The sequence below is a fragment of the Ciona robusta genome, chromosome 3 (genome assembly GCF_009617815.1).
Source record: "Ciona robusta chromosome 3, ASM961781v2".
Lineage (NCBI taxonomy): Eukaryota > Metazoa > Chordata > Ascidiacea > Phlebobranchia > Cionidae > Ciona > Ciona robusta.
Genome location: NC_143237.1, coordinates 10,330,333 through 10,346,997, shown reverse-complemented (window position 1 = coordinate 10,346,997; position 16,665 = coordinate 10,330,333). Strand labels below are relative to the sequence as shown.

General features: G+C 35.5%; 1 protein-coding gene across 1 annotated transcript; it reads left to right on the top strand.

Annotated features, from left to right (window-relative positions):
• The first annotated feature begins 380 nt into the window (after positions 1–380).
• On the top strand, positions 381–11,554 carry LOC149739296 (BTB/POZ domain-containing protein 7-like). The gene is made up of 16 exons (XM_089873941.1): positions 381–556; positions 851–980; positions 1,292–1,483; positions 2,049–2,354; positions 2,628–2,692; positions 3,029–3,154; positions 3,735–3,819; positions 4,358–4,474; positions 4,903–5,041; positions 5,788–5,921; positions 6,591–6,741; positions 6,962–7,149; positions 7,913–8,092; positions 8,630–8,822; positions 9,542–9,707; positions 10,557–11,554. The coding sequence occupies exons 1-16, from the start codon at positions 456–458 to the stop codon at positions 11,437–11,439; spliced, it is 3,156 nt and encodes a 1,051-aa protein (XP_089730067.1). The 5' UTR covers positions 381–455; the 3' UTR covers positions 11,440–11,554.
• Positions 11,555–16,665: the final 5,111 nt, after the last annotated feature.

Sequence of the window (16,665 nt, the reverse complement as noted above, 5' to 3'; positions counted from 1 at the left end):
AGGCAGTTTAGATGTGTTTTTTTGTATTATTGAAAGATAAAAATATAAAGAAATGCATTTCCGGGCGCTTTAAAGTAAGAATTTTAAGAAATTCTGTTATAAATGTTAGCGATAACAAAACGAAGTTTTAGAAAGCGTTTGTTTTTATTAGTTGGCTTTTGAGGTGTTTACTTATTTAAGCGTTACTAAGGTGTTAGTAAGAAATCCTCCGTAACCCACCGTTGATAGTTTATTTTTTCAACCATAAGCGTGTTTTAACAACCGTTGTTTAGTTGCTATATCCTATTTTTCGTTTAAAATATTTTTAAATCTTCGCTACCGTAATCGAAGAAACAAATAAATTTGTTATTATTATTATTATTATTGCTGTGTAAAAGTGTTCCTAATATAACGATCCTGTGTATTAGGTGCCGGTGTTAGTTTATTTATGTTATGTTTTCATGGGCTGCTGAATAATGACGGGGTCGTTTAAGAAATCTTTGTTGGCCGACAAGAAATCTAAATCTGGTTTATCAACTTTGAAAAAGAAACTCAACCTTCCAAAGATTTATAAAAGGTTGGAGTTTATTGCAAGTTTATACTGTATTTTAAACAATGATTCCTAAACATGTTTTATGTGAAAAATTTGTGTAAATTTAAAAAAAATATGTTTTGAAATTTTCATACTAGTGTATAGCCTAACGTTCTAGGCATTACCTGTTTATTAAAAAATGCCAACATTGTTATAAATTTGACAAATGCCTTTAAAATCTATTTTGGTCATGATATATACTTTACGATTACAATTACGTGCCATCTTTAAACTAGCACTGATCCTTTTACAAAGTAAAACTTTTGCAATTCTCTCCAGACTTGCATCAAAACTGTCGATACACGGTCGTCATCTTAGAGCATTAACTTCATCATGGAGTTACGCGGATATTCAATGTTTGGTTTCACAATATCAACTTGTTGCTATGCTTAAAGAGCTTTCTGACGCTGTAAGTTGCTCAAAATTATAGGAATTCTATTTGTATACTGGAAAACTATATTTAGCTAAAATCTTATAGAATTTCTATTTTTTACTGGAAAAGCATTGAAGCTAATCACCGCTTTCATCTATCTTGCTTTAAACCAGAATTTCTTAATAATTTAGGTAAATGTAGTTTTAATTCAAAATAACACTGATACTTTAACACTCTACCAATTTTTGCAGCTTTATTGCGAAACTTTTGTAAAGTAAAATTAAATCCAGTTGTTAATTTAAAAAAAAAACACAAATTCTGTTTAATTTGTTTTATTTTTGTAACAGGCTGACTTGGCACGAAAACCAGCCAGCAGTGTTTCCAATGATTTATTTGAGCTGCAAAAATCTGGTTATTTATGTGATTTACACCTCGTTGACGGCAACACCACTGTTGGAGTTCATTCTGCTTTATTTTCCAAACGAACTTCAATGATTCTCCCACTTGCTTATAAAGGTGTAAACAACCAAGCTGCAGAGGTAAATATAACAGTTGTGTTTAATTAGAAATGAACAAGTTGGATGTATGCAGTGGCGCAGCCAGAAAAAAAATTAAGGGGGGGGGATTTTAATCAAAAAATTTTTCCAAAAAAAATATTTTTTTAATCTAAAAAAAATATTTTTTTTTGGATTAAAAGGGGGTCACGACCACTTAAACCCCCTGGCTACGCCACTGGCTGTATGAGCTCAGATCTGTTAAGCCTGAATTATGCCTTTCTGCTTTACTTGATAAAAATAAGGTTTAGAGGTAGATTGTTCATTTAATCATTTAGGTAGAAAGAGGTAAATATATCAGTCGTGTTTATAAAAAAATTAACAAGTTTGTTGTAATACTGTTAAGCTTAAATGTTACTGAATGCGTTTCTGCTTTTTTTTGGATATTTACTGATTAATGCAGAATTATATAGTGTTAGCCTGCTACCCCAGGTTAGGTGCCATAAAAATTGTGTTATTTATATAATTTTACCCCATGCAGATTGGTGATATTTCATTTAAACTGTTTTTATTATATTTTGTTGCAATATTTCACTTTCTATTTATCCAGGTTACAAATGATAATGGAACAAATACAAGTTGGACAACTTTGAGCCCCGAGAATGCTCACATTTGTTTAAATACTCCAAACATTACTTACAAATATTCAACAAGCACCAGAACAGTCTCAATATCTTCCAACACTGATTCCCCCACCAATCATGCAAAGGAATTACTACTAACTATATACGGACAAAAGAAAACAAATATAAAGAACAGGAGCTTACTTGGAAAGTTAACAAGCAACAAAAACAAAGTCGAACCGATGAAAAAGTCACCAAACCAACCAGATTTCTTACCAGACACCCCACAACAGGTAGGTCAAATATCTTAGATCTCGAATAAAGTATGTTGCCGAAATTCTAATTGACGAACGAAATTGATCATCGGTTTTGTTTTACTTAAAATAAAAGTCTCAGTAAAACACAACAAGAGAAAGGAGTAGAAATACCAGAAGATTTACTTTAATGCGGTGGGGAATAGAACCAAAGAAAACGATTAAAATCACATGTGTCTGGCCAGATTTTGTTTATTACAAAAATCCCGAGTACACTATTTATTTAATAATTTGTATTTGTTTTATTTACAGCAAGTTAAGTGTGAAGATACATTGGAGCTTGCTATTTCTGCTGCTGGGAAGTTAACCTTGGACAGGTGAGCTGCTTATGTTAATAGGTTAGTTATAAATAGCTGTTTGCTGGTAAGTCAAAAGAAGATGTTTTTTTTGCTTGTAGTTATTGCCATAAAGAACATTAATGTACCTGGTTTGAAAAGTGAGATATTACTTTTTTTGAAATGAAAAAAATGCCTGTTTAAAATGCTTCTACTTGGCATAAACCGGGTAAAAACAGGTTCCAAACATGAAATGTCACCCCGATTTAGAAATTAGAGTGACATGTCCTCCCAGGCAACCTTAATGTTACGATTTATAATTTGCCGAACATCACCAATTTTTTCCTCTGCTGTATTTAATATAATCCATGTTTCCAGTCGCGAGGAAACAAATGATGAACAAAGTGAGTTCCTTGTGGACATGAAGAACCTCATGTTATCAGCTGGCAGCACTGGAGATATTAGACTCGTTTTCTCACTCGCATCACTGCCCTCTAGATTAAGGTAAACTGTTGTTCCTATATATATATATATGTATAATGTTGTTGCTGTCAATTCTATTAAATGTGTGAGAGATCTTCTGGCAATAGTTTTGGGATCTAGAAGCACCACCAGTTCCATTATATGGTGGTTACTTAACTATTACTGTAATTTAATGCAGTGGTTGAAACAAGCATAAATAGATAAATTAATAAATTGTTACTTATTTAAACATAATGCATCGCTTTATAGTAAATGTTGTGTTTATGTTTTTTAAAAACTATTAGTTTGTTGAATGAATGAATATAACTCATTTATCCTTGTTTTTATGTGGCAATGACAGCAGTTATAACACGGGTGTTCTGTTTCATAAACCTCGTGCCCGCTTACGAGTTACAATGTCTGTTACTTTGTGTGTAATTGTTTTTTCCGGTATGGCTGACAATTTAGAAAGCATAAAAGAGGACCCCACAAGGACTTAACTAAAATTTAACCCATTTATTACTTGCCAGCAAGAATTTCAAGGTCTATTATACTTGTTTAAACAATATAAATTATTCATGTTAATTTAATGTTGTATGTATATTATGAACCATCCATACAGAACCCAACGACCAGGCATATGCTGCCATTCCTTTGTATTATCTGCACGGTCTCCATTCCTACACAGAGTGATTCAAAGTCACAAGGTTTGTGCTTAATATGGATATTCATTATAAATAGTAGGGTGGGGGAAGATGGGACACCTTTTCATTTTATTTTCCCGACCCAATTTGGTAGTAAACAAAAAAATATTCAAAGAAATATAAAACCGTATCCTTACGACTCCCATAAACTGTTGTTAATTGTTTGAAACAAGTTCAGGCTATTTGAATAATATGTGATAAAAGTGTCCTGTCTTCCCCTACCTTACTTTACATTAGTTGTACGGAATTAGCTTATTAGTTTAACTTTGGCCTAAATCCTGTATTGCGTATATGCAACTAACATTGTTTTTTTTAAATCTACAACCTTTTTGTTTTTATTTTGATTTATAATCATAGCATTCCTTATGTTCCAGCTATGAAAAAAATTGTTCAAACCATAAGTCACAAAACAATAAAAAAATCCCAAAATATCACAAAAGATTAAAAATAATTGTTCAAAGTATAAACCACAACAATATTCCAACAGTTTCCTTATTTTCTCCATTTGTAAAATCCAATTTATAAATTCTTTTCTTTCCAGGAACGTATTGACGAAGGGGAATTCCATGATATACCATTCTTAACAATAGAGGTTGATTGGAAAGTGTTTTCCCCAAGGTACTTCCCCGTTGCCATCCACGCAATGTACACGGATGAAGTAAGATGGTTGATTCATATTCAAAGTTGTTGCTTATGTTTATATGTTGTGGATTTTACTTGTAATTTGTTTATTCTCCTGTATGTAGTTTAGTAGTTATAGACAATGGTCTTTAAACTGTACCTACTTATTTAATATTCCCCCCCCCTAACAAAAAAACAATCAAAATACAATTCCTAAATCTTCACTAAATTTTAATTTCATAAAGTTCTCAAAAACATGGTCGACTGTGGGCATGGAAGTGGCAACTATGAATAAGTCACTCAAGTTCCCACCCATGAGGATATAAATGACCAAACCAACCAAAAGTCATCTCTGATTATCCACACACTGCAATAGCTTTAGCAACTCGACTGTGGGCATGGGAGTGGCAACCATGGATCAGTTACTCAAGTTCCCACCAACTAAATAACCCCCCCCTCCCCCAGGTCGACCTTCAGCGAGTAATGAAAGATATAGCGCCCCCAGTGTCAAGGAATTCAGTAGACTTGGTATCGGAAGAGGGGAAGGACCTAACGGAGTTGATTTTAATCGGAAGATTTCTCGAATTTCCTCGTCTTGTGCAAAGTAAGAGAATGCATATTATGAATTATATAGCATAAGCCGCATATTGTAAAAAATATGTTTTTTCCAATTTCTTATGAATGTTATGTATTTTAAAGTAAGAAGTAACTGTAAGCTGTATAATGTAAAAATAATAAAGAACTTTTTGCAAATTTCTTGGCTAAATCGGCGTAATATTTGTAGCTCTGTGTTAATATTAATAGCTTTGTTTTTGTACAAATATAAAGCTGTATACCAGGTTCCATGGTGTCTTGCTATAGGACCTCATATGTATAGAACAGAATGTGCATATACAATGTTGGGGTAATGGGCCAACTCTGGTCTAAATCTCAGGTCCCATGGCATGCCTAACTGTAGGACCTCACCCATATAGAACAGAATGTGCATATACAATGTTGGGGTAATGGGCCAACTCTGCCCTGAACCCCAGGTCCCATGGCATGCATCACTGTAGGACCTCACCCATATAGAATAGAATTGTCAGCATTGTGTTTGGGTTGGCTAATGTCGACCAATACACCCCCTTTATTCCACATATTATATCATAGATAATTTATATACATAATACATATTATAAAGCGCAATTTAAAATTTAAATAGAGTTGTCAGCATTTTACGAGGCCAACAAGACCAAAGGACCTTTTAATAATTGAGCGATTAACTCTGTACGTGCAGTTTCGTTATTTGAGTAGTCAACATTGAGTTAACCACTGTTTGCATGCAACCAATACATTAACTTTATCCCGCAGAATGCGAGGACATGCTTGTTGAAAGGTTGAACACGTCGAATGTTGTTGAGATATTGCGATGGTCGAATAAACCGCATGGTTCACAATGGGTAGAAAGACAAACTATTCGCTTTGCAAGGGAGAACTTTCAGCAGGTGTGTAATAAGGGGGGTATACAATAATGATAACTTTATTTGTCTCTTCGAAGATTTAGAAATATTTTAAACGAAAATAACAGCATATAGCGACAAAACAACAGTTGTTAAAAAATAACACTGAAACTTTTGTTTAATAATAATGAACATGGGAACATCGTATTTTAAGTGTTTTGTTTCAAGCTTTCTTTTGTTTATAAATTTTTGTATGTTTTATCTATTAGTTATTGTGAATGCAGATTTGCTGTTATTTCCTATCTATTATTTTAAATGTTAAAAAATTGTTGTTCTTTACACCACACCCCAAATCCCCAAATCCGTCTGCTTCCAGACCTGCTTAAGAAACTTGGGTGTTGGGGTAATGGCCCAACTCTGGCATAAATCCCTGGTTGTTTGGGTAATGGCCCAACTCTGGCATAAATCCCTGGTTGTTGGGGTAATGGGTCAACTCTGGCATAAATCCCTGGTTGTTGGGGTGTTGGGTCAACTCTAGCATAAATCCCTGGTTGTTGGGGTAATGGGCCAACTCTGGCATAAATCCCTGGTTGTTGGGGTAATGGGCCAACTCTGGCATAAATCCTAGGTTCCCAAACAAAGACTTTCCTCAATATTTTAAGAAATCCTTAATATTTTTGAATCTTTTATATTAATATTAAACGTTGCAATCAGATATTATCGGCTGGCGTCTACACCTCATTCACCGAGGAGGAATTTTGTCAAATTATTCGCTCGGATTTTGTGAATTCGCCCGAGCTTGATATTTTACGCGGGGTGTTAAAGTGGGGCGAGCACGAGCTGGTGCGACAGATTGAACTACGAGGTATGTTGTATGGTGCGTTAGGTTAATGCAGTGTATGGATAAGCAGACATGCAGGTCTACAGTTAAGATGGAGTAAAATTTATTGACTGGCTTTGAACAAGAAAATATTCTTCCAAAAAAATGTTTCAAAAAAAATAAATTTTCTAAAATCAAATTAATGAGAAAATGGTTCCTAAAAATAAAGAAACTAAAAAATTTTTTTTAATTAAAACTTTTTTAGAACCAAATTTGGTCAGAAGTCACATGATCTCTGGCAGCCAATCAGCTCGCAACTTTCGAGTCAGCTCGGTTTTGTCGATGAGGCGACGAGAACTTTTATTAGCTGGCAACACTGGTGAATTACATGAATGTACGGCAGCACTGCTAACCCACGTTCGAATCCGACACGTCCTACCTTCTAATCACGAGGTTTGTTTAGATTTGTTTGTGATGTAATAGTGAAGTTGTATAAACACCTGTTAAAAGTGGTGCAACCAATTCAAGTTCAACATTATTGTTATGTAATACTAGCTGTCATAATTACTGTTATCCTATATCCAATATAAACACCTGTAAAAAGTAGCGCAACCAATTCAAGTTATTGTTTTGTTGACACTGTCAAAAACTAGTTTAAAAATACTGAAGTGTCGGTCAAATACAACTTAACTTATATAAACACATGTGAAAAGTTGTGCAGCTACTTAAGAGTTTAAGGTTATTGTTTTCTTGACACTTTGAAAAACCAGCTGTAATAAATACTCTAATCTATATCTTATATAAACACCTGTGAAAAATAGTGCAACCAATTTAAGGTTATTGTTTTGTTAACACTTGACAATTAACCTGTTGAAAACTTGAAGTTTCTTCACTTACTAAAAAGAAAATCCTTACTAAGTTGTGATACAAAAAAAAGGAAGACACCATTGTTATTATAAAAGTTAATTACAAATATTTATTCTGTTTTTTTTAGCCTTTTTTGATTTTAAAATTAAGGCTTAAAGGTTTAACAACTTTTGTTTTACAATAAACCCAAAAGTAGGTGCGTTGTAAAATAAGTGGCATTGGGTTGCAGCATCCTGGGTGTTGGGGTACCGGGACAACTCTGGTCTAAATCTCAAGTCCCATGGCTTGCCTCACTGTAGGACCTCACCCATATACAATACAATATATTTACATTATAATTACCACACAGGCTTTGGTGAATGCTGTGAAACGAGGTGTCATAAGTTGCCCACCCGAACATTTATTAGAATGGCATCACAACAATGGGACAACTAATGACAACCAGAACACCTTCTTCTGGTTAAGGGATAAATCCGGGTTAGGGTTTTCCCCTCCCAGGTATTTCCCTCCACACCTACAAGAAGCTAAGGTATGTGGTTGTATTTTTTGATAGGAACCCCACGCTTATACGGTGTCTATAACTCTATTAACTGCCTCAATGAGGTCTAGATGGTAGCACCCTGGGTGTTGGGGTAATAGACCAACATCCCAGGTCTCAGGTGTGCCTCACTGAAGACCTCACCCTTATAGAATAGAATCTCTATTATTGAGTGTCTATAAACTGCCTCAGTGGGGTCTAGATGGTAGCATCCTGGATGTTGGGGTAATAGACCTACATCCCAGGTCTCAGGTGTGGCTCACTGATGACCTCTAAATGATAATGAACTTGTTATCTGTATAAATTCTAACTATCACTGGTCGGAACTGCGGACCAATGATTCTGACTCGGAAGAATGTTAATGCTTTTGCTATTTCGCCCTTACCTTTTAAATATATCTTTCGCTCTAAACCTTGTGCTTATTTGTAGTTTTTCACTTTTTATTTCTATTAATTTTTTTAAATTTCTGTCTTATTTTTGTCTGGTTTTATTGATAGTGTTTCATTTCCGTCTTATTTCCAATCCCAGATGATCCTTGAAGAGCGTGCCACTCAAGAAATCGCCCCCGTAAACCTACGTTCGGTACGTGCACCCCTTCACCAAATAACCTCGGTACCAGATGCTTTGTACATGGTGAACAAGGTATCACATGGTATACATAGATATCCCGTCACTTCATTGGCAACCAAAAGACTCAAATATATCGCAAGCTCCTACCCAGGTTGGTATTATAGATATTAAATACGTTACCTGCATTTTAACGATTGTCGCCTAACATTGACTTGGTTTAAGTCTTGTGTAAAATTTTCATGTTAGGTAAAAAACATCATTTTTTTAGGAAAAATTCTTAAATTTTCCAATAACCATAATTGTATCGTAAATTGGTTCTATATTTTAATGCTTGTATCCCCATATTACCCCATACCCCCTGGTTACCCCCATACGGCTTTTTTTGGGAGGGGGGGGGGATAATGGGCCAACTATGGTCAGCATTTTAATTTCTATGGCTAGCCACACTGTAGGACATTACCCTCAAAAATAAAATTTTAAGGCTTTTCAACCTTTAGTATTCGACCCAACCAAATCCGATGCCAACCCGTTTTGGAACCTAATGGCTATAAAGATATTCTTACTGGGCCATATTGTAAGCTGACACCAAACACACAAACGATTATGAATGCTTGAAAATTCACTGTAAAGTCTGGGGTATAAAAGTCACTAAAAATATCTTTTCATTTTTCCCTTTTTTTTTTTTATATTTTGTCTTAGAGTACAAAAGTCACTGTAACTAAAAGTATCTTCCATTTTTCTCTCTTTTTTTTTTCTTTTTCTTTTTATATTTTGTCTTGTTTTTATTTTACAGATGTTTCTTGTGATTTCGTGACTGTTTATTTGACTGTAGACTTTTACATTACTATAATACCTTGTTTATTTTCACAGTACCCCATCCAAGTGTTACAAGCAGGTTAATTGCAAGAGAACGAATATTACGTCAATCTGTGTGGATTAAACAAGTATTGCAGTCATGTCATTCTACGTCAGCAGGAATTCCTCACTGTTGCGGTGCAGGTCGCAATTCATTGGTGGAAACCAACGCCTCGCTCTGGTTAGTAGTGTGGTGCTCTTTGACCTTTTTGGGTTGGTGAACCCCTAAAGTTGTTGCGACGAACTCATGCACCCCTGATTGCTTTACCGTAAAACTAATGATGTTACTCAATTACCAGTGATGCAAGATAAAGATTTCATATAAAAAAACTGTAGAAAAGTGGCAAAAATTGGTTAAAAATGTTCAAAACTGGGTAATATTGCTGAAAATTGTTGAAGTTTGTGATGCACCCTTGTATGCACTTTTGCACTGGTGCACCCCTCGCATATTTCGATGCACCCTAGGATGCACCGTGCACACTGGTTGAAGAGCAGTAGTGTAGTGAATAGGGTGTTTATATTGTTGAATGCATTTAAGTTGTTTATCGTAATGATACTGCTACATCATATACTTCGGTGCAGAGGTTATTTGTAGTGTGTGTTGTAGTTAGTTGATGTCTTGCTCTGGTTAGTATTGTGTGGGTTATTTATAGTGAGTATATAGGATGTCGCTTATTTATGATGGGGCAACGACAGTTGTTTTGGTTCAGACACGGCGAGCCAGCCCTATCATGATATGACAATCAGGTGTTTTTTATACAGACTGTGTAATATGATTGTCACAAAGGTATATTGTATTTATTTTGTGTTTTTCCTGCTAAACACATTCATAATTTAGGAAAGTGGCTAAAGTTGTTAAAAATGTTTTAAAACTGAATATTATTGCTGAAAAATTTTGTATTTTTGTGATGCACCCTTGTATACCCCTCCATAATTTGTCTCATTTGAATTTCTAAAAGTTTTTATTAAAGTATAACTAATAAACTAGCCAGCAATTATGGCTTTAATAAATCTGCTTTTTTATTTCCAGCAATTTATGTCGAGCAGAGCAATACATTCGCCTCCTAGTGGTGAGGGAGGCCGATCTTTCCGACATCGCGACCGATGTTTTACGTCGGCCTCATCTTTACTACGACCCCGATGACCTTTTGTCTCCACCAGAGGTCAGTAGCGAGGTGGTGAAGCCGAAACGACTCCAAAAACTTTTCCAAAAGCGAGTTCCGCTTGAGCAACTTACGTCCAGTGTTGCCGGTTGGAGTGACGATGAAACTTCCAGTGTTTCCAGCTGCGATTCTAACGATTCAAACCCAGAGTGGCCGTTTCCTTACAACGACTGTGACATGGCACGACCCGGCAACTTATTTTGGGACAGCGACTCCTCGTTGACGAAGGCTCTGCGCCACGGCTCCGTGCCAGACGTTGCGGCATCTGCGGACTCAACTTTGAAGTTGTCACGTTCTAGTAGTGACTCCGAGTCTTCTAACTCGTTGCAACAAATACCTGAAGTACCGTCTTCATCAAGTCGGAAAAAATTATCGTACGCCCATTATTTGAGTATGAAAAGACCTACACGCACAAGTAGCAATGCAAACCGTTCGATCCCCAATTGGCAAAACACTTCTAGCTCTTTACCGCCACCTAGGAGCAGTTTAAGCAGCCCGCTGCCGCAGCTTGTTTTAGACGGAACTTTGCCGAAAATCGTGACAGAAAAACCGGATCTTTACCCAACTGGTACCGAAAGCGTAACACAAACTATCAACCAACATAATGTACAACAGCATACAAATGCTCAAGGTGCTATAGAAGGCAACAGCAATGAGAGAAGTGTCTCTGCTGAGCCCGGAGCCTTGTTTCTCTCCCCCCAACCTAACAATGAAATTCAATATCTTGGTGACAAAGAAACTTGTCTGTAGTAACGTCGATTATTTTATATTCTGTTTATCTGAAACTGCTTTTCATGCAAAGACATGTGCAATTCATCACGGCAATTGTTTCAAACACTTTGCACAATAAATTGTCATTTTTTTACTTGTGATTTGTCTTATATTTGAGCAGTCAAAAGACATATTGTTGTTAAAACTGGCGTAACATGTTTATTACCGTCTTAAAAGCAACAGTAACAAATAGTTTAGGACGCAGCTACAGTTCCATTCAATCCTGCCTTGTATGATTGTAAACTTACACCCAGTTCAACAGTAACAAATAGTTGAGGTAAGGCTACGGTTCAGTCCATTTATTATTATTATTATTCTTTATGGGTGAGGTCCTTGTCGAGACATGGAATTTAAGCTAGATTTGGCCCTAAATGAGTTGGCCCATTCTCACCTTTCTGTTTAAATTGCTTGCACCCAGTATAACAGTTTTCAAATTATTTGGTTCATTAATATAATAGACTGGAAACTCTGTTTTTTAAACTAACAAACAAAAAGAAAAGATGTTGTTACAATAAAGTTTTACTTTAGTTCAATGTGGTTGGGGTCTTTATTTAGCATCTGGGGTTTAAGCAAAGATTTTGTCCATTACCCCCAAAGCTTAATTCACACGTTGCATTAAAATTTACAAAAGCAAGAACCAAGATTTTTTTTTATCGAGTTTTGGTACAAACACATGATACCGGGTATCATGCGTTGGGGTAGAATCTCACATTTTCGACTTTGACAAAAATGAATTTTTCGAGTTTTGGTACAAACACATGATACCGGTATCATGCGTTGGGGTAGAATCTCACATTTTCGACTTTGACAAAAAATGATTTTTTTTGAGTTTTGGTACAAACACACGATACTGGTATCATGCGTTGGGGTAGAATCTCACATTTTCAACTTTGACAAAAAAATGAATTTTTTTGAGTTTTGGTACAAACACATGATACCGGTATCATGCGTTGGAGTAGAATCTCACATTTTCGACTTTGACAAAAAATGAATTTTTTCCAGTTTTGGTACAAACACATGATACCGGTATCATGCGTTGGGGTAGAATCTTACATTTTCGTTTTTGACAAAAAAATAAATTTTTTCGAGTTTTGGTACAAACACATGATACCGGTATCATGCGTTGGGGTAGAATCTCACATTTTCGACTTTGACAAGAAAAATAGAATTTTCTCGAGTTTTAGTACAAACACATGATACCGGTATCATGCGTTGGGGTAGAATCTCACATTTTCGACTTTGACAAAAAAAATTTTTTTTTCGAGTTTTGGTACAAACACATGTTACCGGTATCATGCGTTGGGGTAGAATCTCACATTTTCAACTTTGACAAAAAAATGATTTTTTTCGAGTTTTGATACAAACACATGATACCGGTATCATGTGTTGGGGTAGAATCTCACATTTTCGACTATGACAAAAAAATGATTTTTTTCGAGTTTTGGTACAAACACATAATACCGGTATCATGCGTTGGGGTAGAATCTCACATTTTCGACTTTTGCAAAAAAATGAATTTTTTCGAGTTTTGATACAAACACATGATACCGGTATCATGTGTTGGGGTAGAATCTCACATTTTCGACTATGACAAAAAAATGATTTTTTTCGAGTTTTGGTACAAACACATGATACCGGTATCATGCGTTGGGGTAGAATCTCACATTTTCGACTTTGACAAAAAAATGAGTTTTTTCGAGTTTTGGTACAAACACATGATACCGGTATCATGCGTTGGGGTAGAATCTCACATTTTCGACTTTGACAAAAAAATAAGTTTTTTCGAGTTTTGGTACAAACACATGATACCGGTATCATGCGTTGGGGTAGAATCTCACATTTTCGACTTTGACAAAAAAAAGAATTTTTTCCAGATTTGGTACAAACACATGATACCGGTATCATGCGTTGGGGTAGAATCTCACATTTTCGACTTTGACAAAAAATGATTTTTTTCCAGTTTTGGTACAAACACATGATACCGGTATCATGCGTTGGAGTAGAATCTCACATTTTCGACTTTGACAAGAAAAATAGAATTTTCTCGAGTTTTAGTACAAACACATGATACCGGTATCATGCGTTGGGGTAGAATCTCACATTTTCGACTTTGACAAAAATGAATTTTTCGAGTTTTGGTACAAACACATGATACCGGTATCATGCGTTGGGGTAGAATCTAACATTTTCGACTTTGACAAAAAATGATTTTTTTTGAGTTTTGGTACAAACACACGATACTGGTATCATGCGTTGGGGTAGAATCTCACATTTTCGTTTTTGACAAAAAAATAAATTTTCTCGAGTTTTAGTACAAACACATGATACCGGTATCATGTGTTGGGGTAGAATCTCACATTTTCGACTATGACAAAAAAATGATTTTTTTCGAGTTTTGGTACAAACACATAATACCGGTATCATGCGTTGGGGTAGAATCTCACATTTTCGACTTTTGCAAAAAAATGAATTTTTTCGAGTTTTGATACAAACAGATGATACCGGTATCATGTGTTGGGGTAGAATCTCACATTTTCGACTTTGACAAAAAAATAATTTTTTTCGAGTTTTGGTACAAACACATGATACCGGTATCATGCGTTGGGGTAGAATCTCACATTTTCGACTTTGACAAAAAAATGAGTTTTTTCGAGTTTTGGTACAAACACATGATACCGGTATCATGCGTTGGGGTAGAATCTCACATTTTCGACTTTGACAAAAAATGATTTTTTCCAGTTTTGGTACAAACACATGATACCGGTATCATGCGTTGGAGTAGAATCTCACATTTTCGACTTTGACAAGAAAAATAGAATTTTCTCGAGTTTTAGTACAAACACATGATACCGGTATCATGCGTTGGGGTAGAATCTCACATTTTCGACTTTGACAAAAATGAATTTTTCGAGTTTTGGTACAAACACATGATACCGGTATCATGCGTTGGGGTAGAATCTAACATTTTCGACTTTGACAAAAAATGATTTTTTTTGAGTTTTGGTACAAACACACGATACTGGTATCATGCGTTGGGGTAGAATCTTTTTCGACTTTTGCAAAAAAATGAATTTTTTCGAGTTTTGATACAAACACATGATACCGGTATCATGTGTTGGGGTAGAATCTCACATTTTCGACTATGACAAAAAAATGATTTTTTTCGAGTTTTGGTACAAACACATGATACCGGTATCATGCGTTGGGGTAGAATCTCACATTTTCGACTTTGACAAAAAAATGAGTTTTTTCGAGTTTTGGTACAAACACATGATACCGGTATCATGCGTTGGGGTAGAATCTCACATTTTCGACTTTGACAAAAAAATAAGTTTTTTCGAGTTTTGGTACAAACACATGATACCGGTATCATGCGTTGGGGTAGAATCTCACATTTTCGACTTTGACAAAAAAAAGAATTTTTTCCAGATTTGGTACAAACACATGATACCGGTATCATGCGTTGGGGTAGAATCTCACATTTTCGACTTTGACAAAAAATGATTTTTTTCCAGTTTTGGTACAAACACATGATACCGGTATCATGCGTTGGAGTAGAATCTCACATTTTCGACTTTGACAAGAAAAATAGAATTTTCTCGAGTTTTAGTACAAACACATGATACCGGTATCATGCGTTGGGGTAGAATCTCACATTTTCGACTTTGACAAAAAAATGAGTTTTTCGAGTTTTGGTACAAACACATGATACCGGTATCATGCGTTGGGGTAGAATCTCACATTTTCGACTTTGACAAAAAAAATTTTTTTTTCGAGTTTTGGTACAAACACATGATACCGGTATCATGCGTTGGGGTAGAATCTCACATTTTCAACTTTGACAAAAAAATGATTTTTTTCGAGTTTTGATACAAACACATGATACCGGTATCATGCGTTGGGGTAGAATCTCACATTTTCGACTTTGACAAAAAAATGAATTTTTTCGAGTTTTGGTACAAACACATGATACCGGTATCATGCGTTGGGGTAGAATCTCACATTTTCCACTTTGACAAAAAAATGAATTTTTTCGAGTTTTGGTACAAACACATGATACCGGTATCATGCGTTGGGGTAGAATCTCACATTTTCGACTTTTGCAAAAAAATGAATTTTTTCGAGTTTTGGTACAAACACATGATACCCGTATCATGCGTTGGGGTAGAATCTCACATTTTCGACTTTTGCAAAAAATCAGTTTTTTTAAAGTTTTGCTACAAACACATGATACCGGTATCATGCGTTGGAGTAGAATCTCACATTTTCGACTTTGACAAGAAAAATAGAATTTTCTCGAGTTTTAGTACAAACACATGATACCGGTATCATGCGTTGGGGTAGAATCTCACATTTTCGACTTTGACAAAAATGAATTTTTCGAGTTTTGGTACAAACACATGATACCGGTATCATGCGTTGGGGTAGAATCTAACATTTTCGACTTTGACAAAAAATGATTTTTTTTGAGTTTTGGTACAAACACACGATACTGGTATCATGCGTTGGGGTAGAATCTTTTTCGACTTTTGCAAAAAAATGAATTTTTTCGAGTTTTGATACAAACACATGATACCGGTATCATGTGTTGGGGTAGAATCTCACATTTTCGACTATGACAAAAAAATGATTTTTTTCGAGTTTTGGTACAAACACATGATACCGGTATCATGCGTTGGGGTAGAATCTCACATTTTCGACTTTGACAAAAAAATGAGTTTTTTCGAGTTTTGGTACAAACACATGATACCGGTATCATGCGTTGGGGTAGAATCTCACATTTTCGACTTTGACAAAAAAATAAGTTTTTTCGAGTTTTGGTACAAACACATGATACCGGTATCATGCGTTGGGGTAGAATCTCACATTTTCGACTTTGACAAAAAAAAGAATTTTTTCCAGATTTGGTACAAACACATGATACCGGTATCATGCGTTGGGGTAGAATCTCACATTTTCGACTTTGACAAAAAATGATTTTTTTCCAGTTTTGGTACAAACACATGATACCGGTATCATGCGTTGGAGTAGAATCTCACATTTTCGACTTTGACAAGAAAAATAGAATTTTCTCGAGTTTTAGTACAAACACATGATACCGGTATCATGCGTTGGGGTAGAATCTCACATTTTCGACTTTGACAAAAAAATGAGTTTTTCGAGTTTTGGTACAAACACATGATACCGGTATCATGCGTTGGGGTA